This window comes from Cyprinodon tularosa, unplaced genomic scaffold (genome assembly GCF_016077235.1).
Source record: "Cyprinodon tularosa strain WSP-4 unplaced genomic scaffold, ASM1607723v1 ctg182, whole genome shotgun sequence".
NCBI classification, from domain to species: Eukaryota; Metazoa; Chordata; class Actinopteri; order Cyprinodontiformes; family Cyprinodontidae; genus Cyprinodon; species Cyprinodon tularosa.
The window spans coordinates 211,344-238,711 of record NW_024038624.1 but is presented as its reverse complement, the minus strand read 5'-3'; the positions used below and the strand labels follow the sequence as shown (position 1 = coordinate 238,711).

At 38.6% G+C, this 27,368-nt stretch overlaps 1 protein-coding gene across 1 annotated transcript in view; it reads left to right on the top strand.

Annotated features, from left to right (window-relative positions):
• crocc2 (ciliary rootlet coiled-coil, rootletin family member 2) overlaps positions 1–27,368 on the top strand; it is a 68,805-nt gene that overhangs the window by 1,064 nt on the left and 40,373 nt on the right. Inside the window, exons 2-15 of the mRNA XM_038282389.1 lie at positions 1,616–1,769; positions 1,889–2,004; positions 12,032–12,129; positions 14,196–14,340; positions 14,771–14,877; positions 15,381–15,587; positions 19,294–19,390; positions 19,579–19,668; positions 19,750–19,884; positions 19,961–20,160; positions 20,333–20,515; positions 22,494–22,638; positions 22,726–22,872; positions 22,950–23,180. Of these exons, the coding sequence (XP_038138317.1) occupies positions 1,616–1,769; positions 1,889–2,004; positions 12,032–12,129; positions 14,196–14,340; positions 14,771–14,877; positions 15,381–15,587; positions 19,294–19,390; positions 19,579–19,668; positions 19,750–19,884; positions 19,961–20,160; positions 20,333–20,515; positions 22,494–22,638; positions 22,726–22,872; positions 22,950–23,180 (2,055 nt within the window). The remainder of the gene's footprint in view (positions 1–1,615; positions 1,770–1,888; positions 2,005–12,031; positions 12,130–14,195; positions 14,341–14,770; positions 14,878–15,380; positions 15,588–19,293; positions 19,391–19,578; positions 19,669–19,749; positions 19,885–19,960; positions 20,161–20,332; positions 20,516–22,493; positions 22,639–22,725; positions 22,873–22,949; positions 23,181–27,368) is intronic.

The window sequence follows — 27,368 nt, the reverse complement described above, 5'->3', positions numbered from 1 at the left end:
ACCATCTATAATTGATCACAGGTGTCTGCAACCTATGAGGGGTTAAAGGGGACATAATGAAATAAATAAATGTGCCATTAAATAACTCAATGTATCAGGTACTTACAACTGTGCTATATAAATAAATAAATAAATAAATGTTATAAAACATAATTACAGTGGAGGAGGTTATCTTTCCAGGTGGATCATCAAAATAAGTGGTCCTGCTCATTGTCAATCATTGTGGTGATATGTTAAGGTAAGGCCCTCCTACGTGCTCGTTCCCACTCACCGGTAATGAGTCTGACAGCTACTTTTAAACAGAGTGTGCACGAGGAGAAATGGGCTCATGCACACTCTTGCAGAGTTGTGCGTGTGCATTTTTGTTAAAGTGGAGAGGGCAGGTATTTTTTAAAAATTTTGTGAAAATCCTCCACTATACCTGGAATTATAAGTATTTGTCCATACGGAACAATAAAGCATGGTGGTGGCAGTAGCATGCAGAGGGAATGCCGAGGATGAATGTAGCTAAATGTAGGACTTTTTTTTTTCTGTCAAGATTATTTGTATATATATATATATATATATATATATATATATATATATATATATATATATATATATATATATATATATATATATAATTATCATTGATGATGTGTGAGTTTATTACACCTTAATATTAGCTGCCTTTTGCATGTCAGAACTTTTTCCCATTTCAATGTTGAATCTTTAAGGTTAAGGTTTTGGGTATTCCATGCATGTCCATGTGGGACAACACATTTTCTCAGAAGTAAAAAAAAAAAAAAAGACAATATTTTGTGGCATACTTTCTGGTGGCCTGAGAACCGAAAGCTCACTGAACTCAGAACAAACTTTAAATAACACTTCATAACTTCTATGTATTAAATAACCAGGAGACATGACAAAAGATTTTGATAGAAATTATAGTCTTACTCTGATCAGAGAAGTTGTTTAGGGATACAAAATGGCTGCTGCTTATCAACCAGGCTCACCTCTTGGGAAGTGGCCATGATTAACAATTAAAGAAGTATTTTATACAACTCCCATCTGCCGCATCATCATATTTTACATCATACACGTTTGCAGATGAGGAGACATCCATGGCTCCATCCTTATCAAAACTAAAAATCAGGACTATGGTGAGGCGGCCTTCCAACCTTTTAAGACTTGAATCTTAGCAGATGAAACCTCAGATTACCAGAGGAATCATTCTAAAAGCGAAGATGAACAACTAAAACAAGGCCTTGACTGCTGTGATAACATTAAGGCATTAATTACTTAAAAGAGGTTACAAAGTCTCTCTTAAATTAACATCTTTTATTTTCGTCTTAGTTGTAGAACATTTATTATGCTTTATGAGATTCCTGTCTAATTCCTTTTCAGAAACAAACTCCTCTTTTAACAGGAAATCATTTATCAGACATTGTAATGTAAAAAAAGTTTAGGCTTTAGTGCGCAGCCTTATATTTCCTTTAAGTTTAGCACTTGCCTGTAAGTACTGCTCTGTGTTTTAGAATAATCCTTACATGCAACAGCTCTGCTAACCAGCATAACTGCATTGAATTGACTTTTCACGTTCATTAAAGCGATATGTTACACGGTTTGATTGTAGAGGTTGGAGGAGACTCTGCTTCACTCAGACGGCAGCTCAGCAGAGGTTAGCCTGGCACTTCAAGGCGATGAAGAAGGATCCAGAGCTACTCTCCTTCCCATCTCCACTCGAATTTGTCAGATCATCACTCGCAACCTAACCGAGCAGCCAGCTGGTAGGAACAAAAGCTCTGCTCCTCATTTCCTAGACAAAAGCACTGACTACTACTGTATCAAGCATGATCACATGCAAAGACTGAAACCTCTGTATTCCTCATCTGTTTCTCAAACCCAGGTGAGAGCCTCGAGGTTAGCAAGCTGGAGGGAAGCGGTGCCCTAAGGGAGCATTCTTCTCCCAGCCAGAAGGACGGCGATCAGCTGCTGGTCAAACAAACCAGTCTCACAGAGAGGGTAGGAGCAACATTCTGTTGGGCAGCAAGGTTTTTTATGCCAAGGTTAAATCATGGAATGTTATTTGCATTTTTATTGTTTATTGTACCCGTGCTTGTTTTGGCTAAATGTTGCAAAATATATATATATATATATATATATATATATATATATATATATATATATATATATATATATATATATATATATATATATATATATATATATATATTACACATTTAGGGCTGCTTTCTGAAATATTGTTAACTTTATGGTAATTGTCCATGTGTCCTGATAGAGATGAGATTAATGCATTTGGAAAGAAATACGATAACAGCAAACATCAGCATCTCTCTCTAACTGGGACAGCCTTTTTTTCACTAAATAAGCAAATATAAAAAAGATTAAAGGTAGTTTTTTGGTACCAGTAAGAAGTTTTAAGAAGTAATTCAGTCAGAACAGATTCATACATTGTGCAAATGAGGGCATTTCAAAAATGTATTCCATCTTTTTGTTGTGGTAGAGATACTACTTGTGTGTTGACAGTATGTCATCATCATCATCAGGTCATCATACATGTGTTTGTTGGTACAAGTAAGAGAGGTGGGTTATGAAGGGTCTCCTTGTGGTCTGCTCAGGTAGACTCCGACCCCCCCTTATTCCTGACATTCAGCGTCTCCGTTCATTGCCTCCCAAGGTCGCTGCTTCATGTAGTCGCAACTGTTTAGGAAGCAAATTATGAAGGTCGCTTGCCTTTTCCCTGGAGAGCCTTGAGTTAAAAAAAGAACATTTTTCTTTGGGAATAAGCCCCTATTTTGTGACAACACTACCCTCATTCTGTTGCTGCAGTTGGTAGATCTAAATCTGTACATCTTTATTGTTGGTATTTATAGATGCTTAAAACAACACTACATAAAAAAAGAAAACCAAGTGTTTTATGTTTGTTGATGAAGCTAAATTGTCAATCTGATTTAGTGTCTGCAAAGTTTTCTGACATCCAAGAACAAGTAGCGACTCACAGCTCTTAATAAACACTCCTTTATTCAGCTTATCAATGGAAAAACACCGACTTCTTCCCCAGAGAACCTGAGTGCTCCCTTACTTTGTGCCTATTAACATGTAGTACATAGGAAGTTCTATAGAACCCTGAGAAGTACTTCACATTGATATAAATCAGTTCTTATTTTCTTTTTGTCTCAGAATGAAATATGGTTATATTTCAAAATGTGCATTTTGGTGATGATATTGGAGAGTCCATGCCAAAGTGTCAAACCTGCTTCCTTGACTTTGACAATGTTTATTTATTACCCTTTATTTTAAGTTTTCTTTGTTCATTTTGCTTTTTTTTGGGCTTATATGAGAAACACCCAAAATAGTTAATATTCTACATATACTAAAGTTTTTTCTGCATAATTTACCCCTTACATTTCAAAATATTCATGATTCTATGCTACCCTGCAATATCCAGTGCAATAAGAGCCTCTCCGGGTTTAAATGTTGCTGCAGATTTTAGTGTTCTGTATAGCAATGGCCAACACACAAAGTAGAGGGTTACAAATGGACTCACTGCCCATTGTTTGGGCTTTTTTCTTATGTTTAAATGTTTTTTTTATCATAACATGAGGAACATCGTAAAAGGCCAACTCACCCTAGAATTGCTTCTTTTTTCTTTTGCTCGTTAACCTTAAACATGGATGTCTTACAGTGCTGTCTTGACCAGTGCATTATTTTCACAATTTTACTGCATATTTGTTGCAGTCCTGCTTTTATGTAAAAAAAAAAACCCTCTGTTTGGCATGATCCTCGTGTTTAACAGAAGAACTGCATCAATTTTTTGAATTAGTAGTGGTGCAGATGTTGATCTTAAAAGCTTGAGTTCATTGGTGCACGACTTTACCGTTACTTTGTGTGGAAAGGTGTTTAATTCTACTCGCATGCATGGATCCAAGAACTAGCTACAACGCTCTCTTCCCATCTGTGTTATAGCCACCTAAACCGCTGGTATGAAAAAGTCAGTGTCTTACTCTAGAAAATGTAATGTGACAAAAAATGTAGTGCCTCTGCAATTTGAAAATAACATTTTGTAAAATTGTAATTACATTGCAAACACATTTTACTAACAAATCCCTACTCTGAAGCATTCTACTAACAGCTGGATTAAATAAAACAGGATGACCTTGTTTAAGTAGCGACTCACAGCTCTTAATAAACACTCCTTTATTCAGCTTATCAATGGAAAAACACCGACTTCCTCCCCAGAGAACCTGAGTGCTCCCTTACTTTGTGCCTATTAACATGTAGTACATAGGAAGTTCTATAGAACCCTGAGAAGTACTTCACATTGATATAAATCAGTTCTACAGTATGTAATAATTACAGGGATATAAAGTCAGAAATGTAATATATTATACATAACTATGTTATTTATCATCATCTACGAGCTCAGCCTCTTAACCTTAATACTTGTGTTGCCTTAGAATTCGTTATTTATAATTACATAGGAGCGGGTCTCGCAGCCATGGAGGCAGACATCTTTGCGCTACGGCAGCGCAGAGCCAACAAACTAGCGATTGCGAGATCGCCCATTACGCTCGAAAGTAACTACGGCAAGTTGAGAGAGATGAACTGAGACGGTACTGAACAATAGATGGCAGTATTATGCCTGAGAATACTATCTGTAAAATCATCTATGTAAACAAACCTCATCACTTGAGAAGGTAGGTGATGCGGACGTCGTGGAAGACATTTTGTCCCGTAACGCTCGCCGTACTGTTGGGGGGGAGAAGCGGTGGGGGGGAGATGTTCATGTTGCTGCGGTCTGCAGTCTGGACGTTAGATGTCGCTAAAAAATACACACTGTAGCTTTAAGGTAGTAGGTTACACTTGATTTTATTTAGGGTGTCTGAGTAATGGTCGGAATACAATGGCATGTCAAACATTTATCAGACCTTATTGATCAAAGGACTTGAAGATTTTGCATCATTTGCCCCAAACTTCTTAATAATGCACCAATCTATGTTTATCCTTCACATAAAATTCCAATTTTAAGAAAATGTACTCATAATTTTAGTAAGGCATCGTAAAAGATCCGTAGATTCACATTCAACTTACACGAAAATGCTAAAGAAACATAATTTCCCCCGTTTTTTTTGTTGAAAAAAACTGAAAATAAATGAAAATATGATACATGTTATTCTAAGGAAAACGGTGAGTTTTGAAGGACAGTGTTGGCAGAGAACGATCTACCATTGAGAGACATATATCATACCAAATCCCTGCTTTTTCCTAATCTTTGAGCTGTCAGAGGACTATTACCACAATACTGCTATAAGCTCAAACCTGAGCTCTGAAAGCATTCCAGTGGGCCTGGTAAGTCACTCTTTGCGAAACCTGGTGACCCCAGAAAATTGCTGCTGAACCAGGATAAACTTTGACCTAGTTTGTGTGTTGCGTCGCCTGATGTTTCTGTACCCTACGTGTTGCTTTTGGAAGACTGCCATAGTGGGTTTTTTTTTATACATAGGCGCTCATACCCTACTGCCTGAACACTTAGCAGCTGCCTGCAAAATACTGCAGTATTAGGGTCAATATAGGGGTCACCGATTGCCATTTGCCAAGGCGCTCTTCAATCTTTTTACCCAATTTTCTCTTCATAGGAGCCCTGTCAAACACAGTTGGATTACATAAAGTCAGGCCTATGAGCTTTTCCGTTCCCTTTTATCATGCTTCTACTGTCTATTTCCACATGTTTTCTTAATCACTCCGGTTCATTTACGCTGCAGCTTAACTGGAACGGGTCCAAAACATCTGACAGTTAATGGACACTCTAAAAATGAAAAAACTTTTCCTCCGAGAGAAGGCTTTACAGCTTTAGTGAATACTCAATTTGTAAAAAAAAAAAAAGCAGTCAGCTAAAACATTTTACATTACCTGATTTTAAAGCATATCACTTAGTATAATGTTTAGTTAGTTAAACACATCAAAAAACATATAAAGTCTTGAGTGGATGCATACATGTTTGTTTACAGCTTGTCATGTTTTATATACTTCATTGTATGACTTATTCATCATGTTCCTAAGCACAAACAAAAAAAGTTTACCGTTTCTTAACATGCTCATAGCAGTTTCCCCCCGTTTTTCATTCCACTCTCTCTGTTTATTGTCCCATATTGTGTAATTACAGTCAGTGATGATACATAAACAGCTTTCACAATCAGCTGGGGCTCTTTTACGGAGTCAGCACACCGGGGACAACATGTTGGGAGGAGGAGGGGTATGTTGTTCAAGTAGGATAGTAAGCGCTTTTGGCTGCTTAGGGGCGATGAACATCCGCTCCAGCTGTGTTTAGGAATCTGACAGATAGTGCACTCCATTAATTCCCTTTATTAAGCCTCTGGGCTGAGGCCAAGCCAGAGCAAACCGCTGCAGCTGTAACCCTTCACATGCCGACCGCAAGCCTGGCCAGATGTCACCCTTGGAGATGGAAAGAAAGAGAACCGAGGTTGTTGATGAGTTTTTGAACGGAAGAATCAGTAAAAAATGTCCATTTGTTTTCGGTGAGGACAGGAGAAAATTAGAAAAGCTCTCCAGATCCTCATAATTGGATGGATTCTTTTTATTCTCTCCTATCTTCCTTGTCGGTAGGGCAGAACGTTTTGGCCCAAGCACCAAAGCTTTCATAAGGGCCTTTAAAATGATTATCTTGTTGCTTGTTGGCAGCTGAATCAAAGCAAGATTATCCCTTGATGTTGTTTGAAATATTTATCAAAAGAGACAATACAAGGAGTGGCACAAATCATAAATATCAAGACGTATAAAAACCTAATACAAACCACATTTTAACGGCCTAAAGTCCCTTGCACTCAAGAAACTGATGCATGAGTATGAAAGAAGAAAAGGAGCCATAGCTAACATATGGGGACATAAAACCTGCCATGACACAAGGGCTGTTTCTGTATGAATTGTGTTTTGAACATTATTGCAGAATGGCACTTGGTGACCTCATGGGATTGGGCTCAGCTAACTTTGGGAGCCATAGAGGCTGCCGAAGACTAATTCTACCCCGAAGCGGATCATAAATAGCTTAGGGCTCAGTAAGCACACTTCTGGGCCCCCACTAAGCCATGTAAGCCCCCCTGAGTCAAGGCAGATGGAAAGCTAAGATTATTGGTTTCTCTCTTTTGCTTTTACAGTCGTCATTTCATCTGTTTGTTGTGAGAAACAGTGAGATCACACTCATGTAGTGATGTGATTTTGTGATGCAAGACAATCAAGTGAAAAGATGGTCTCCAAGGGAGATTGTTTTGGCGCCCCCCTTGGGAGCTCCCTGCACAGAGCGGGGCTAATCTGCAGCAGCCCAGGCCTCACGCTTTACTGCTGAGGGGGGAGAAACCATAAAAAAGCGTCATCTCTGTGGTGTGTGGAATTGGGGCGAGGCTCTGGCAAGAAGCTCACACGCTGGTGCTGCTGTGCATGAAAAAAGGACAAACAACCCTCCACATTAAGTTTGGGTGGAGACCTTTATGAGTTGCCAAGGATACCTGGTCACCGAGTGCACAAAACTTTCTTTATGCTCTATATTTTAAAAAATCTCCTGACAATATGCACTGCATGACCTACACCCACTTTAGCATCCGTTGAAATTTTTAGGCGTCCAGGCTGAAAAGTACAAGGAATAAAAAATATTAAGGTTATTTTGTAATGTTTCATCTTGTAACATGTCGATTTTGACTCTAGGTCTGTTAAAAAAAAATATTTGTTAAATTGCATTTTTCTTTCATGCTACACTTCTATTCATTAAGATTTAAAATGTCCCTGTCCTGCAGATGCTTCACTTTCCTCAGGTTTTTTTGCTACTCCAAGAAAAACATGCTTATATTTTTTAGCATTTTGGTAATGAATAAATAGTGTTCAATTGCAATGGAATGGTTTTATTAGGTGTGGGTCAGTATGAGATGCTCACAGTATGATACACTGAAAGAAGTCAATTCTTTTTTGTCAGTGTATTTTCACTTCTTTGAGAAGGTAGAGAGTTCATGAGATTATTTAAATTTTAAATGTAAATTTCTTGTTTAAAGTTAATAGTACCTTATTTTAGGGTCAAACATTCTCATTCTATTGGCAGATCACCTTATTTACCAGCTGCAATTAAGAGAAAATCACTCATTTTTGAATTTTTTCATTGTAACCAAGAGTGAAAAAGCCAGGGTCGTATGGTATTATACCGTTTCATCATGATTCAACAAAGATTTAAAAGAACAAAATGATAAAAAGATGTGTGTTTTTTAAAGCAAAATCAATAAAAACTCTTTGCCTAAAGTAATATACAGAAGGGCCTTACATTGCTCATACGCCTTTTCTGATTTAGGTATATCATAATGTTTTAACCAGCTTCTCTGACATGGAGTAATGTTAAATGTATTTATTTGTAGCGACCTTGCTAGAGTATAAAATGGAAAAAGGGTTTAATACCTGGTAGTCAGACTATCCAGTCAGGTAGCAACAGCAACTGCTTGATGGAAATGATGCTTGCTAGATGAAGTAATTGTTATTTTTTATTTTTTGTACTTAATGAGAGTAATGAGTGCTGCTCCTTTAGTTGACTAGCCATGTTTTTCCTCCATTAAAAAAATTCAAGCAGTCAATTGCATGTAAGAAAAGGAAAGTGGAGCAAAGCCAACCAGCAGAGCAGCAACAATTGCTATAGAGGCAGTATGCCTCAATAAATCTGTCATTTGTTTTTTAAGCATCTCATATTTCCATACGTCGTTCAGCTTACATATTGTCAGTGTTTACTAGATTTTGGTCCTGCTTATGGTGTTTCCTATGTTCAGTTAGTGTTCTTGATCTCAGTGGACTGTTTAGATTGTTTTTGGTTCATTGAATCACCCCATGGTGACCAAGAAGCTCTTCAAGTACAAGGCAGGTTGTGATTATAGAAATATATCCAAACCTTTAAAGCTCCCTTGGATTGTCTCCAATCCGTCATCTTCAAATGAAAAGCACACAGTACCACAACAAAACTAACAAGAAGGGTGCCTACCAGAACTCATAGGGTAAGGAGATTGAATATATACCACAATAATCTATACACTCCTCAGAGCTGGGCTTCATTAAAGAGCGGCAAAAAAAAAGCCATTACTGGGTGTTTGAAATAAGAAAGGCATGTTTTGAATTTACCAAAAGGCGTTTGGGCGACTCCCCAATGTATGGAGGAAGGCGCTCTGGTAAAATGAGGATAACGCTAATTGGGTGCAAACCCCTTCACATCCCCCCACCCCATGACACCCCCATAGTGAAACGTGGTGTTTACAGCATGTAACTGTGGGGGATTGTTACAGTGCTGGCGAAACGGAAAAATTGTCCAAGTCAAGGAAAAGATCATTGAAATGGTTGTAAAACAGATAATTTTTGAAACTTACTTTATTGGCAAATACACTGTGTAAACCTGGCCCATGGGTGGCTGTAATGTAATGTAATGTTTGACTTTGTCACTTTTTCATGTGAGTTTGTACAGTTCTGCAATATTTGTCTTAAACCGTCATAGTGCCTCTCTCACTGGTTAAAAAGATGGCAGTTAAATTTCTCTGTTGGTGTAAATGGCACAGACTGGTAGAGACAATCATCATCATAGGCCTGGAGCAGCTTCAGGCATTGCTAAGTCAGCGCCCCCTGGGCTCTACAATGCGTCAACTAGCATCTGGGGGGTAAAAAAAACATCCTGTCCCCTCAAAAAACAAACAAAAAAATAAAAACAATCCTTAGTGTAGCTACCAATGCCCCTGGTCAACCCTCAATGCTTCAGAAAGGCTAAGCTAAGTTGGGCTAAGCAAGTGAAGGTTACCCATACCTCCTGCTTGTCCCCACAAGAAGCCCTGCTCCTCACACTGGAAAAATAATCTAGAAATAAGTAACAATTTCTTAAATTAAGTGTATTTACCCTTAAATTGAGTAGGTAAATAAGATGATTTGCCAATGGAATGAGTATTCTTACTCTTAAAAGAAGCCAGCTCCCATGTCAGAGGATGAAGAGAGCACATCCAACCAGTCACAGTCACAGTCAGAGAAACAGGACTACACTGAAAAACAGGCCGATCTCCAGCATCTACAGTATAAACAAAACTATTGAAGCTCTGTTCATTGCCATTGCTCTTTGAAATGTTGGCCATTGTCATCAATGGAGTTGTCAGAGCTCTCCTACCTATGTACTGTAGCTGTGGTTTTCACACGGGGCGTGTTACACTTTAAGCTGCAGCAGACTGCTAAATCCAGACTGCAGTGCTTTAAAGATAAACAGGCAGGTAAACGTTTTCTGCTTTTTTATATTTTTTTGTTGTTCTTCATGATAAACAAAGTAATGCAATAATGTATGTAAAAATATAGGCATGTTTTGTTCATGAATCAAATCCAATTCAATCCCATTGGGGGGGGGGGGTTACTTTTTAGCAGGCCAGTGTGGTCATGCTCCCCACACAGCTGTAATACATTCTGATAATTAAGCCTCACCTTTTTCCTTACCCCAGTAATCAAAGCTGCTCAGCATTTAACCCTTAGATCTTGTTTCTGTCGTTACCCTGTAGTGACGTCCAGCCCCTCCTCTGTGTTGCTGTTGTAAGTTTGCATTAAATTTCTTTATTAAATCATCTCAGCATGACTCTGCCTGTGTTTTGGCCATCAACAAAAGCAAAACATGACGTCTTTTCTAAGGGATCTTAAATAGCAGGAATGGAGTAGCAGATAATTTTTAGGGGGTTTGAAACCTCAACTGCATAAAACCTTGATTTGCTTTTGTTGTGGCAACAAGCCAATCCTAAATGGATGTATTTTCAGTCCCTTCATTACTAAGGTTTCGATTATTGTAAAACTTTGTAGTGCAAAGTCTGTTTTTTGAGGCTTCAGATGTTGAATTAGATGGTAAATCTTAAGCTTTGTGTAAATATTCAGGGTTCATGTGAAAAGTACATGTTTGCTCCACAGTTGGTGTTGCTGTTACTGTTTTTCCAAAACATGCATAATCAGGGATTCTTATGCACAGCTGTTTCCAAGAGTCCCTTTTAACCCCAGCTGCTGTACTTCTGTGTATTTAAAACGCCGCCCATGTTGTTCCTTCTGACTCGTTCCCCGTGGCTGTCACCTCAACGACGAGCAGTAAACACTGCTCTTATACTCTCCGGGTCCTCATACAAACCGGCAGAGCTTTGGGCCAAGTGCGTGATAGCACTTAATGTAATTTGTAGCATAAATGTCTGAAAGGGGCATATGAAAATGTGAGAATAATGTTGGCAAAGTCGTTGGGTCCCGTGTTGAACAGTGAGACCATTGTAATGGCTCTCTTGGAGCCTGGTGGAGAGATTAAGCATCCAGAGGAGGGGTGAGGTAGAGAAGAGAGGATAGTGGTGGGGTCTCAGGATTGATTTGAAAGGTTTAGATGGTGGTTTAGAGTGTTTTGAAGGGGAGGGGTCTCCCACTCTTTCAATCTCTTCCTCTCTTTATACGCGAGGAGTCAGCAAGGGTAGTTTGGAGGCACGCAGGGTGTTGTAGTGCTCTAGGGCCATGTGGTTTCTATTAGCGAGGACAGGGTGTCTGGCACCAACATAGAGAGTGGGTGGTGTAGAGGGAGCCGAGGGCGTATTAGGTTGAGAGGTTGGATTTTAAGAGACATGAGAGAATCAGAGATACTACTGTGAGAGGGACAAGAGTATTTAAAATGTTTTACATGATTACTATTAAACAAAAGAAAAACAACTTGCACCAAAACAGTACAAAATCCTCAGCATATAAATGTTTTCCCTGACCAAAGCAATCATTGAAAATTAATTTAGTCTGATTTCTATAAAATGTAAAGGTCATAAATGGTAAGTATCTTAAATAATATAATTTGATGCATACATCAATTTTTCATCAATAGCAATCATAATTCTGGATTTAGATCTATGAAATACCCAGTTATGGTGACATTGTTGTTTCGATTAATGTCATTAAACAGCTGCTGCCTATCAGCTAAATGTTGTCAGTATATCTGCGGTAAAGCTTGTGTTTTCACCTGCAGGCTGACCTGGACTCTGCTGAGCGTCAGAAGAATGAGGATCAGGATCTTCACCTCACTATCCAGAAACGTTCTGCTCAGCTGCAGGAGGAGCGAAGCCGGTGAGAGAGAGAGAGAGACTATCCAGAGCTCTCTGTGCTTTGTTTATAGCGGAATATTTTGCTGCCTTTATGTTCTTTTATTTTGCTTTAAAGGGTCCATTTATAAAGGAACAGAGCAGAACCTTAAACTAAAAAGATTATATATAAAAAAAAAATGAACAGGAGCTTACTGATACCCTAAAAGATTAAACTTTAATCAAATTGAGATGCTGTTGCTTTACCCTAAATTGGCTGTTTAAGCTCATCAACTTTCTCTATTCATCAGCTTTCTAAAGTTATTCAATTTAAAGTCGTAGGGAAGTTATATTTAAATGTCAAATCATTGGCTTAAACATGTATATAAATGTACTCTTTATCCGACGACATTGTCCCAAAAGTTAGAAAATATTTATTTAAAAAAAATCCTGTCTTAAAATCTGTGGGGGTTCTTTCCGTTATTTTATGCAGGCCAGTTAGTTATACGTCAGCCTGTTCACCTAAATTTGTCCAATCATATATCAACGGTCATCTGTCAATCAGATTTTTTCGGTCATAGCATCTTGATTCATATGTCGCAGCTAATATACGCAACGTGTTCACGGGGATGGACGTCTGTGTCTTCAGCAGGCGAAAGGCTAACCGAACTGGCAGCGTTGTGAGGCAAGGGCTCAAACATGTACGGCTGTAAGCCTTCTACACCAAACCAAGCTTCTGCCGCCCTGGCGTCCTCTAACACAACATCTTCATCCCCACTTTCCTCCTCTAAATGAAAATATGTATGACGGAGGAGACTCATCCAAGACCTCCGACACAAAACTCTCCTCTTGCATGTTTCCTCTGTCTATAGCGTTCCTTGACAGTGTCGTTTCTAAGTCACCAATTTAGTGCTACCTGGTCCCAATGGAATTTCCCATTGGGAACCTACTAGCACTAATTTGCTAACTGGTTAGCAAGATCCTTCCGACAAACCGGCCACAACCAGACTTGCTTGTGAACCTTCAGCCACAACAATCCCGCCCCTTTGATAAACGACTAATCACATTCATTTTATTCACTCGTGTAAAATCGGGCACCACTCGGGAGAATTCGGAATTGCAACGGTTGGAACAGCTGCTTCCCTACGATTTTAAAGAAAGATTTTAAACAGATGAGTAGGAAATTCCTGCTAAATTCTAAAAAATGACTAATCTGTAGTTAATGACAAAGGATTAATGTTTTGGCATTCCTTGCTGAAAAGCCATAAACACTCTAAAATACTTGAAATTCGTGAATCAGAGATATTCCCAGCAGCTGTGTGAACCTGACTTCCCAGACTTGATGTTGCATACAAATTTTCAGCGAATCGAAGGATGAATACCTGCGTTGCTTTTCTCCAGAACATGCGTTAAATGTACAGCAGTTTTAACTTATCTAAGTTTAAAGCAAATCAGTGGCTTTATTATGAAATAAACATTACAGCACAATCAGTGGATCCTAATCCAAATGCCCAAAAATATCAATTGTTTTTAAGTTTAGCAGCCTGCATTCTTGCTCCATGTGTTGTTTGTAAAGAAAATGTTGAAAACCATAAAGAGTTGTCTCCTAATTTGTGCTGCTGTCTCCCATCAAATTTAGATTAATGCACAACTCGGTGAAACAAAGTTCAAAAAGAGACACTTTTGCAAGGTGGTGTCCGTTGGGGTTGAAATCTTGAATCTTTCACACACACATGCGCTAGTGAAACTTAATCCCACATCCTGCATCATCCTATAAAGCCCTATAAAGCCCAGTGTATTTTGGCCGTCTGTTTGACAGATAAATATAGGAGTGACTATATGGCATGCTTTTAATATATCAGCGTGGGTGGGGTGGGAGAGAACTGTCTAAAGATTTTGTAATCCATCAGATCTGCTCGATATTGAATGTAACCCTACACAAACATTGCAAAAGTGCCACACATGTTCATCCTCTAAATGCATGGTTGGCAAGCATGGCTAGAACTATAAATCTGTGAGTGATATCCTTGCTGTTTGAAGTTCATTTTACTTGAATGAGCTTCAGGAGAGTTTTTTTTTCTTTCATTATTTGGTATGACATGTTGTTTACAGGACTGCCAGGCTAAGCCAAGTGAACTCTTTGCTGCGGGAACAACTGGACCAGGTCGACACTGTCAATAAGGGCCTGACAGAGAGCTTATGGAAGGCCCGCAAAGATGCTGAGTGGGTTGATAATCGCCTGCGCAGAGAGCAAGAGGTGGGGAGGAAACAACTACTTAGATGAAAGGCTTGAGCTCAGAAGGCAAAGGGAAAGTTCAAGTTCACCCCTTAGTGCAGAAAAAAATGTGCAATTAAAATCCTGCTGAGTTCATATGGGGTTGGAATTCCATTCATAGCCAGTTTCTTGAATTTACTCTCATTCCCTGTTCATTTTGTAGTTGTTGTTTCCTGTGAAAACATTCCAGCTGCTGAGGAGGAGGATCGTTTGCACCAAACGATCCAGCGTCGGCACTGTAAATGGGCTGCATCTGTAAACTCAGGGAATTCCAGTTAGTTGTAAATGTGCCAGGGCAAGTCCAGGAGTTCCAACAATGCAAGTGTTTAGGGATGACAATAAAATTAGAAGTTGCTGTAAGCAACAATTACTGCAGCTTTTGCTTAACAGGACCATGTTCTGGTGTTTGCAGACGTACGCCTCCCGGTTGAATCGTGAGCAGGCTCGCGTCAGGGCACTGTGGCGCCAGGCCGCCTCCCTGCGGAGCACTTTCACCCACCTAAAGACTTTCACTGACAGGTGAGTGGAGCACTGAGCCAGAAACTCTCCAGCCATTTAGTGTAAAAGAAGAGCCCCCAGGTCTACTTTGTCTGACTCTCACAACTGCAACAGCATCTCTGATCAAAGGATCAAAGTGGAGCAGGTCATCAGGGTTAGTGCTCCCCCTGCTTATTCTTTCCTTGATGGGAACAGATGGCTAGAAGCGTCCTTATTCAATGTAAAACTCATCAATCAGAGGAGAGTCTGAACTCTTAAACTCATTGGCATTTAACTACTATAATAACTTTACTGGAAAGTATTTAGTTTTAATAATAGTTCATATTATGGTAGCTGTGTTTTATCAGACCATTTGCTGGAACTGACTACAGTTCAAAGTTAACCCCTATACTCAGATTAGTGAGTAAAGAAACACATTCTTTTCACACACAAACACATAAATAACATTTTGCCTTTGATTTTTTTTTTTTTTTTGTGTAAACTTATCCATATTTCTTTCTTGATGCATATGACTTTTTCTACAGAACTCTGTCCGATATGCGAGGTGAGTGTGCTGCTGTTTGTCAACTGCTGCATGTTGCATGTAAGAGCTTAGAGACCAGGGAAGCAGCAAAGAACCGTTGCTGTGGGTCGGAAACATCAGTGCTTGGGATGGAGCTGAAAAAGAAGCTGAAGGAGACCATGGAGCTCCAGGTTCTCTGGGATGGAGAGAAATCTGAACTCAACTCAAGGTGGAAAAATCTTTTTACCTACCCATATGACGTCAAAGCAGTCAGATTACATTGTGTTCACTAACACTATATATATCTATATCCCAGAAATTATAATATTCTCTAAAATTCAAAATAATAAAGCGTAATCTGTACTTTGTTCATTTGTTTTCTTTTTTTAAATCCATAATAGATACTAATTATATATAAGTCTTTCCAAGGAAGGGCGGGACTAATAAGTACTGTGACCAAGGGGTACGAACACTTTGTAAATACAGTATATGATTTCACAGCAAATTCAGAAGGTCCTGCAAACACAAAAAGGAGACTAATATAAAAAAGATACATAGGCAAAGAAAAAAAATCCTGCAAAGTAGAAAAGCTACAAAGAGATGCGAAAATAGAGAACAGCAAGATTGAAACTGCTGCAAACACTAAAATGATGCAAACACCTAAAACATACAGCAAGTAGCAAAAACAACTGTAGGTAAAGAAAAGTTGAAAAACTAGCTCAGCAGAAGTGTTCCTGATCACTAAGGGGAGTCAATCATCAACTCATACGGTACCCGAACATAGAAATTGCTAGAACTTAATATGAATGGAGCAGACCGGTAGCAAAAACATAAATGGGATGTTGTCCAAGAGACATCTGGAGGGAAGAAAGGAATGGTTTATTTTAATATTTTATAAACACTCTCCCTTTGAATCCTGTTCAGGTATTCATTAAGGATCTGGTCCAATATAAGTTAATTATGGTCAGCTCCCCCTAGTGGTTTGGAGCATTTCTGTTAAGCAGCCTCAGTTTGTAGCTTTCCCTTACTTGCGCACAACTTGCTGCTTCTTTTTGTATGTTTTGTTTGTAAGCATCATTTATATGATTGCAGCATTTTCTCTTTGCATGTGATGTTCATGTTTGCTGATCTAATGTTTGAGTTTTCAGGACCTTTTGAATTTGCTGTGAAATCATGTAATTTACATGCTGTTTGCATCCTCCGGGCAATCAGTTTAACAAAATATTCCTGCAAAGATGTGATGAGGTTACTGAAAGCTTTAATGTAATGTTTGAAAAACTTAGTATCACCCAGCCAGAGCTTGGAGCCACAGTTAAAAACTATGTGATCTTCAGGTTTTAGATGTTTCTGCTTGAGAGTATTTAGGGATTTGTTTCAAACATTCATCTTTGGATCAGGACACCACAAAATAGATTTTGAAACTATTGTTCAAGAGGGTACCCGTATCTGAACTTTTATAAACAAACAAAGCCAAGTCTCTTGTGCTAAAAAAAAAATACATTAGACATACTGTAAGTTCTCTGACCACAGGACGCCAGGTTTTCTTTGCTCCTCTATACATTATACGGGGATTTCTACTTTCAGTACCAAGAAACATCCCCTAGGCTGTGATGAGGTACCACGTATCTGTGGAGTTTTTTCAGTTTTTATACTCAAAGTTTTTGCACATTTCATCATATTTCAAGCCAAAACTTTAATTTATTCTAAACCGATTTTATGTAAAAGTTAAATTCAAATTGATGCATAATAGTGAAATGAATCCAAAATGTAACTTGGTATTCAGATTCCACTAAATCAAATTATTAATCAAATCAAAAATATTAATCAAAATTATTAATTACCTTCAGTCTTACAGTCTGAGATCCTTGGAGGGATTTTTACAACCAGCAAGGGAACATGGGCCAATAAGGAGAAGGCAGTTGCTATAATCTTTGCTCGATAACAACTTTAAGGGAAATTCTTCCATCTTCAGATTGTGATCTTACTAGTTAAATATTTATCTTTTAATATTGCTGTTTTTTTTTTTTTCTACTAATTTCTCAATATCATAATAAAAAGGACCACAAACATTCATTATTTAAAAACAGCTTTTAATGAACACTTATTTAAACTTTACTGAAAAAATTAAGCCTTTTTGAAATCGATGTCCTGTTTTTGTTTAGAAAAACAGGCAAAATCATAAATGGTCGACCCAAATCATTTAGGAAGTTTTTTGCCTTTCTTCTAATAGATCTAGTGTGTGAGCTCCTCCTTTAAATTTTTTATATACATTGACATGTAGGCTTAACTACCAAAAATTATATTTAGTTTTACTTCATTTAGTTTTAATTAGTTGTTATTAGTTGTCAAAAGCCTTGGAGGTGTGTCCCTAAAGTCAAAGGAAAACAGATCAGGAAGACATTGTGAGAAATTTTTCTTTAATTAAATATATAAAGCTTTAAATAGCTCACAGAGAACCATTCAGCCATCAATGTGAAAAGGATGGCACAGCTGCAAACCTACCAAGACATAGCAGACACAGACAGGATAGCTTTTGGATTGCTATCAATGAGGAGCTCCATGAATCTGGGCTTTCTAAAGTAAAAAGCGATTGTTGAAGTCTCATTTGAAGTTTGTCATGAGGCAAGAGGACACAGCAGAGATGTGAAAGGACTTAAAGTTTTGGGTCTTATTTGAAATGTCATGGGCTTTTCCATCATTCCATATATTAAGAGGTAAACTGCTTGAATAAAAAAATAAAGATTGCTTGCTCAAAGGATAAGACTCGAAAACAAGTTCGGTTCAGCCTTATTAAATACGTACATTCCATGTCCTAATAGCAGTTTGAGGTTGGTAGTAAATGACAAATAGAGATGAAGGTGACAATTACAAAAAAAAATATTATACATAGTGGCCATTCAGAATTTCCCCACTTTCCTTGATGGGCCCTTGGTGGTGAGTCTGACATAGTGGAAAAATTGCAAATCTTCTTTTGCAAAGTAAGCTTGTATGAGCGATGCAAACAACAACTTATAAACAGAGCATGTATGAGGAGAAACGGCCTCATGCACGCTCTTGCACGCATATAATAGGAATTTCCTCCCAGGAGCGAGTACAGATTTGTGCATGTGCTTTTTTTTTAAGTGGAGAGGGCAGGTCTTTTTTTGAACATTTGTAAAAATCCATTATACCTTGAATTATAAGTATTGGTCCCTACGGAACCTACCAGCCCAACAATAAAGCATGGGAGTGGCAGTAGCATGCAGAGGGAATGCTGAGGAAGAATGTAGCTAAATGTTGGACATTTTTTTGAACAATTAGAATTTTGAACAATAAGAATCTTTAACAATAAGAATCTATTTGAAGATTTTTGAGTAGGAATTGGAAAAAATTCTCTCTGTGGATGGTAAAATCAGTAGAGGTACAAAATGAGATACAGTATATGGTAATAGCATTATTTGCAAAAATGTTACAAGGCTTGATCTTTACATTTGTTTGTTTGTATTACTGTTTTTATTGTTTTTGCAAGCTAAGAAATGTAAACATTTCGCAATAAAATTAATATTTACCAGAGGCAGATACAATATAAATGTATTTTACCAACCTCAAATTTTAGATTCATTTCTGGATCTAAAATATCAATTCAATCAATCATAAGAGTAACTCAGCCTCATTGAATTCCTCAATACCAATACTGTCTTATGTTGACCTTTTTATGTGTCTTTAAGTCCTTTGTCCTCCTGAACATTTTAAACAAGAGACAGTACCTTGATCTACGCTGCCTTTGATGTTATCACCATCTTCAAAAGTCTTTGTGATGATTTCAAGTGCAGAATATGATAGTCTTGATGGTATTACAGGAGGATTACATGCCGACCTTTGAAATGTTGGTGTATCTGAGGAAATGTTTGGGTGTGTGTGTGTTTTTTTTATCTCTGTGTCTCATTTGTAACTAGAATCTTGGAGCTGACTGACACCTTGAACTGCATCCAGAAACAGAACAGTGAGAGTGACACAAGCCTCAGCACCAAGCAAATCAGTCTGGAGGAGATGGTAGGGCTCCTGGAGTCAGCAGTTGGAGGTGGCAGATAGATGGTTATAAAGCAGACTTAAATTGGCTCTAGTCTGGACTGTAGGCTTGATAAATTCCACAACTTCCTAGTCTAGAGGGCTGCAATCTGGGGAATGTCAGACTTGCCTCATGCATGTTACTGATCCAACCTGAATGCTTTCCTGCTTAGGAGACGATGAGAGCAGAAGATATGACGGAGGTGGTCCTTCTCCGGAGAGAAGTCCAAACCCTTCAAACCATTCTATACCAAATTCATGAGGTTAATGCTAATTATATCCCCCTAGATTGTGTGTTGTTTTGTTATTTTATAATATTCTAAACTCTTTTAGTTATCTTTCAGATGGTTTGCAGTGAGGATGAAAAATCGACCACTGAAAATATGTCAGCCTCACCTCTCCATGCCAAGTTTCCATCAAAGACCGGCACCCTTATAGCTGTGCAGAATGTGCTGTCCAAACATGATAAAGAATCACAGGTATTGCCAAACGATTATCACTCAGTAAAATGGTGGATTAATCCATATTAATGATTCATTCTCATTAAAAAAACAGGAGATTCATGGTCGTTTGAAGGCTGCTCTGGAGCAAGTGGATGCATTTAAAGATCAGCTTCATGAGCAGAATGCCCAGAGGGCAAAGTTGGAGCAGAAGATCCAGGAAATGCAGAGAGAGCACCAGGAGGTTCAGAAAGCTTTGGAGGAAAGCCTGGAAGAAAACAGCAGAAGTCGCTGCACGCTGGAGCTCATCTCTAAGTAAACCTTTTGTTTTCCTATATAAAAACATGGGTATGTGGAAGAATCCCGGTTAAAACTGTCATTATACAGCACTGTGAAACCTTAGTCTATCTTAGTCTTGTTCGCGTTGACCCTGAATTACTTCATTCCTTTGTTTTCCTTTGCCTCCTTCTTCCTGTATGTCCCATAGTGAGAAAGGGAGCCTGGAGAAGCTGCTGTCTGGGCTCCAGCAGGAGGTGGACTCCCAGCGAGCTGAGCTGGATGTACTGAGAAGTTCGTCACTGGACCTCCAGAGACAGCGAGACCTCCTGAGGCAGCAGAAGGAGGGCTTGGAAGTGCAGCTGTCACGCCAGCACACGGAAGCCAGCAGAGGGTACATTTGAGTTCAAACAGTGACCGTTGCATAACAAACATCCTGTCAAGCCCAATCGATTTGAAGGACCATGTTTTTAAAACATAGATCACTAACACATGTCAAATAGACATGATGTTAAACAAAAAGACTTCCCTTAAAAAGTACTTTATCTCTCATTTTTGTGATTACTTTAAACATTTTAGGTTGTCTAAAGACATGTAATCAAGCAAAATAAAATCAAGAGTTTCACATTTCTCATTTTTTCAGGTTGAACTATGTAAGGGTTTTGGGATTTTGGGAGGCTGTAAACAAAGGAAGGAGGAGAAGATTGGTGTCAATATGTTAGGATGAGAGACTGAGCTGGAAATGACATGCAGCAGGTTAGATTGATTAAGGATGGTGATAGAAATGTATTAAGAGGTGAGGAAAGTGTTGAGAAGATGGGAGGAGTGCATTCAGAGACTGATAAATGAAGGAAAATGAGGACAGATTGAGAAAACCTAGTGAAAAATAGGGCAGATAGAATTAGTAAAGACAAAGCAAGAAAGGTTCTGAAAACAACAAAAGTGCAGAAATCTCTGGATAACTTAGCAATTAAGGTATTAAGATGCCTAAGCCAGAGGGCATCCGGATTTTTATAATGATGGTAATGTGCAGAGCTATGGTAAGTGCAGAGGGATAAAGCTGACAGGATACCATGAGGAAAATAAAGAGAGTTGTTGAAGCTAGTTTAAAAACATACAGTAGGAAGTGCTCATGGGGTCGCATAGTGTGTTTGAGGATCCCAACAAACAGTGAAGAAAAAAGATGGCCACGATGAGTTGACCATGTATTTAGGAAAGATAGTAGGTTCTCTGATTAATATTACTAGACCAGGCTTTTTTAACATTCCACTCTGTTAAAGAAGTAACACGTAACGTGTAGGATTCATGCTGATAGTCTATCAGGCTGGTTTCAGGCAAAACTACATACAATACAATACAATCAGAATTGTATAGAACATTTTATATCAGGAAATCCATAGTTGACACATATTGTCTTTTAACACTTAAAAGTAGGTAATAGCCACTGATCTATTGCTATATACATACTAATGAATTGGTGCAAATGGTCAAAGCAAGACATTTTCACTTCTATTGATGAGAATAACAACCATCTTGGTGAGATTTAAATTTTCAAACCAAAGTTGGAAATTTTGATATTCGGGGGCAAACAGAAAGCGCCATAAATCCCAGTTATCGCCCACTTCATTGACACAAAGGGAATCTGTTATGTTTATTCATTCAGCATTTAATACAGTCAATGTATTGAATTGTTAAATATAATAATATGCTTCTTTTTTATTTTTTTATAAAATGATAACACCCTTTATGTCATGGAAAGACAGTCTTGATACAAGAGAATACTCTTAGTTAGAATGGAAAGGATAGAATAGAATAGAATTAAACTTCATTGTCAATACAATTATCAGAAGTACAAAGCAACGAAATTCACTCTCTGCATTTAACCCATCCCCTTAGGGAGCAGTTGGCTGCCATTGTGCGGCACCCGGGGAGCAGTGTGTGGGTTAAGGATCTTGCTCAGGGACCCAGAGTGGCAGTCTGTGAGAGTGGGGCTTAAACTCAGAACCTCTGGAATCCAAGTGCAATGCCCTAACCACTAGGCCACCACTCCCCCTAGTTGATCAAAACTTTTAGTTGATCAATAAGATTAATCAACTTTTGAATAATTCAGTAATCAATAACACACATCCCTGGTAGATATATGAGATAAAGGAGGCGAAATATGGAACAGCAAGGATAAAAGAGGAAAACACAGAGAGGTGGACATAAAAAAGGACAGACAGAAGTTTGGTGTGACAGAGGCGAACATTTAATGATGAATGAGATGGGGATGGATGATCCGCTGGGAGATCCCTGAATGCAGCAGCTGAAAGAAGACGATGATGCGAGACAAAGAAACAGTGTTTACACATGTGGTATGTTTTACATTTTAGAGAAAAGGATTTACAGGAACTTGGACGAAAGTGCTCTGATCTGCGGAGGGAACTTATAACAGTGAAGGAATCTCTGGATCAAATCACTCTGCAGAAAGAGATGCTGGAGGATGACAAAGCTAGCCTTTCTTTGGCTCTAGATAAGGTAAAATGTTGTGCCAGTGTGAATCCAACTCTCTACCAGAGGTATATGTGTTGGTAGTTGACAGGATTGTAATGATCAACTCCACAGATGGAGCGTCATAGCGCTGCACGGGACACTCTTCTCATCAAACTGCAGAGTCAGCATGCTACCCTCAGAGATTCCCTCATTAAAATGGCTGCCCTAAGTGAAGGTTTAGCCAAAGACAAAGTGGAGCTCAACCGCATTGTACTTCAGGTCAGAATCTGTGGATTTTCAAAAGTATCCATGAGTAGCAGAGTACACTAAAATAAACATGTCTGTTTCTCTTTCAGACAGAAGGTGAGAAAACGGAGCTCAGTGAACGTAGATGTGAAGCCGAAGGGAAGCGAGCAGCAGCCAGGGAGGACGCAGCACGGGCACAAAAGGAGATGATGAACTTGCTCGCTGAAAAACAAGCCTTTGAAAGCTCCCACGTTCAGCTGCAATATCTCTGCCAGAAGCTCGAAGCAGAACTGAGCCTCCTGCACAGGGAGAGAGCCGAGGCCCTGGAGAAGCAATCAGAGGTCAGAAATCGTTGGTCATTTCACAGCCCTCCTCACTTCCACCGCCTGGGAGGACGATGCTTAGGTTATTAACAGCTTTCGTCACAATCCTAGAGCTTGTTTTTGTTACATTAAAACACATAGGAGGTCATAAATACAGCTGCCATGCTTTTTCTTTTTTTTCCTTCAAGGTTTGTAGAGTTTTTCAGGACTTTTCTGGAAGGTTTTATGGGTAACTTGGGACGTTACAAGCACAGGATATTCAGGAACAAATGCGAAATGAAAAAAGATAAATAGAGAGACATTTAATACCCAGCTGAGGTCTACTGAAAGCACCAATAAATTAACACCTAAAGTATTCCCATTCTTCGGAAACAGATCTCCCTGTTTCGTCCTGCAAAGAATGAAAAGAATTCCTCACTGATTTATTATCTGTTCTAAACGTAATACCTATTTCTGTTGATCCCAGTTAGAGTTTAACAAACTTAAACAAACTGACAAATTCCATCCAAACATTTTTAGGAAACCTATCTGTGAAAAATAAATCAACCTTAAATAAAACAAGCCCTGTGTGGCCTCTTGAGTACCATGCTTATGTTTCATCCCCTTACCGTGTGCTGCTCACATCCATGACATGTAATTCATCCTCCTCATATTTACTTTAGAAGATGATAAGAAAAAGATAGTGATAATATTTGGTTCATTTGAGTTCATTTTGTTTTAAAAATACATTTTTAATGAATGTTGCATATCAAGCATTCTTCATTGTTCTAAACATAACTACTATAAATACAAGGTGCCCAACTGAAAAAATCTTTCATGTTTTTTAATCTTAGCGGAAAGTTTTTTAATAATGATAAAGAAAACATACCTGTATATATTAAAGTTGTAAGGAAATCATATTTAAATGTCAAATCATTCTGGCTTAAACATCTATATAAACAGAGGCGATTCTAGAGTCTGTGGGGGCCCCAAGCAAAAAATCCTAGGGGGCCCTACTGACCAGTGTTCATCACCATTATGTTAGGCTATAAATAATCTGACACCAATGAAAAATGTATTAAATAAAACCTTTTTCTTATTCTAAATGTTCTAAACATGAACAACCTTGTTATTTTGGAAAATATAAAAGAATAAAAGTAAAGAATAAACTAATTAATTAAAATAAATGTATAATAAAATAAAAAAAACAGTAAATTACTTTAAAAACCCAATATAAACTTTGTACAAAATATAAAGGAAGTGTAGTGAAATTATTGGGGTCCTATACTGCTTCCAGAATTGCTGCTTACGGGCCTTGGCTTGTGCAAATGCAGACATAAGTCCTCCAGATCCAAAGACCTTCGCACACTATACTCTATGGAAATAACCGCCAGTCCTGAAAGTCTCTCTTGAGACATGGAAAATGAATAATTTTCCTTCAGCTTAGTTACATAATTGTTTTCCAATTTACTGAACGATAGGCCTACAACGTCACCCATTCGCTAGGCTACGTTCATTTTCATTAAGGGAAGTCATCCACCTGGGCTGGGCTGGATTTTGACTGGGCAAAGCCAATGTCAATCAACATTCCATCCAATCTGAATTTTTATATGCAGTTGTGCATCTCCTCAGTTACTATAGCGTTGCCACTTCATGCTCGCCTGTTGCTGTTTATCTACCGGGTGTACAGTAGCTGGCTCTCGGGGGCCCCCCAGCGGCTCGGGGCTCCAAGCAGTTGCTTGGTTTGCCTGTTGACAAGGTGCGCCTCTGTATATAAATCTACTCTTTATCAGACCACATTGTCCCAAAATTTAGAAAAATTCTATTTTTTTTTTATAAATCCTGTCTTACAATCTGTTTTTTCCCACGTTATCTTATGCAGGCCAGTTAGTTATATGTCAGCATGAAAACCTAAATTCGGCCAATCATATATCAACGGCCATCAGTCAATCAGATTTTTTTGGTCATAGCATCTTGATTCATATGTTGCAGCTAAAATACGCAACGGTTAAAATAAGAATCATTTACTTCACCATTGAGTTCCGTCCCAGTTTTCATGGGGATGGACGTCTGTGTCTTCAGCAGGCGTAGAGCTAACAAAACTGGCGGTGTTGCGAGGCAAGGGCTCAAACATGTACGGCTGTAAGCCTTCTACACCAAACCAAGCTTCTGCTGCCCTGACGTCCTCTTCCACAACATCTTCGTTCCCGCTTTCCTCCTGTATGAAGCAGGAGACTCATCCATGACCTCCAACACAAAACTCTCCTCCTCTTGCATGTTTCCACTGTCCATAGCGTTCCTTGACCGTGTCGTTTCTAAGTCATCAATTTAGTGCTACTTGGTCCCAATGGAATTTCTCATTGGGAAAGTTTCTAAATGGTTAGCAAGATGCTTCCGACAAACCGGCCACAACCAAACTTGCTTGCGAACCTCTTGATAAACGACCAATCACATTCACTTTATTCACTCGTGTAGAGTCGGTTGGAACGGCCGTTTCCCTACGAACTTTAAACATCGTGTTGTAGACAAATTAAGTTGTCCTCATGTTCTTGTCCTGGTGAGCCTGGGGTTGAGTGGGGATCTGTGAGGGTGGGCATGGAGGTTTCTGGGAAGGGCAGAAGGGGCAACTTCTGCTGTTGTTTGTATTGATGAACCATAATAATTATAATAGTTCAGCTTTTTACATTCTAGCTATGTTTATTACAATTTTTTCTCTAATTTAGTTCCTTTTTATTCAGTTTTTAAAGTAGGTCTGCTTGTTTTATGTCTATCTATTTATTAAGGATTAGTTTTAGTTACATTTCATTAGTTCTTGTGCTGATTTTTATTTTTTCATACTTTGGTTAATTGCTAGTTGCAGTAATATTTTTAGGGGTGCGTGGCAGTCTAGTGATTAGGCTTGGAATTCTGTGGTTCTGAGTTCGAGCCCCACTCCCACAGACTGCCACTCTGGGTCTCTGAACAAGACCCTTAAAGGAATAGTACACCCAAAACATGATTAGCCTTCATTTTCTACTCACCCCCATGCTGAACAACAATCTGGAGTACTTTTTTGATATTTCAAATGCATCTGGAGATCTGGGAGGCTTCTTGCTGTCTGCTGACATTCAAATAATGGAGGTCTATGGAGAATGTTTTTAGAGCCTAAACAGTAGTGTATAGGATTTCCTAAAAGCGCGTTCACGAGTCTACGGAAACCGCGGCAGACCAAACCAGATGAAAGTGCGCATTCAGCGTCTGCTCTGCCAATAATGCAAGCGTAGAAGAAGAAATGTGCTGTTTACCTGTGCAAAGAAAGAAACAACGAAAGAAAAATGTGTGAGGACTTCAGTGTTGAGGAAGAGCATGAGTTCTTTGCCGAGCTGAATGCGCACTTTCATCTGGTTTGGTCTGCCGCGGTTTCCGTAGACTCGTGAACGCGCTTTTAGGAAATCCTATACACTACTGTTTAGGCTCTAAAAACATTCTAAATGACTTCGTTTCGAGTAAATTATGGACGCTACCCACTCAGGACACTTGGAATACATTGGACGAGCAGTATGGAGAAATATTGACACGTTTTTTGTGGACTTTTATGGACCTTTCTGTCTCGGTCACCATAGACCTCCATTATTTGAATGTCAGCAGACAGCAAGAAGCCTCCCAGATCTCCAGATGCATTTGAGATATCAAAAAAGTACTCCAGAGTGTTGTTCAGCATGGGGGTGAGTAGAAAATGAAGGCTAATCATGTTTTGGGTGTACTATTCCTTTAACCCCACACTGCTCCCCGGGTGCACCACAATAGCAGCCTACTGCTCCCTAATTTGAAGGGTTAACTGCAGAGGTAAATTTCTCCAATGTGAGATCTATAAAGGTTCAATTGTTATTATTAATTATTAATAACTATGTTTAAATGTTGTAAGGACTCAACACAAGATACAATTTCAACAGTTCAATAACATGAAGTAAACAGAAGAGTATGAATAAACCTCTCACTTTCATTTGATGGGGTTATAAATGTATATAAACATGGAAAATGAGTAGTATGTATGTAATTTTACTTTGTTTTAGTTTGATTAAAAACAATATATGAACTTTAGGTTCTAGTCTGTTTCCCTTCAATTACAGTTTTATTTATTTTAGAAAAATAAAATGTTTCTACAATTACGTTTACTTTTTTCTTTTTGCTAATTTTTATTAACCATAACAAACCTGATTCTTGGGCCATATCCCGGAGTGATGAGCT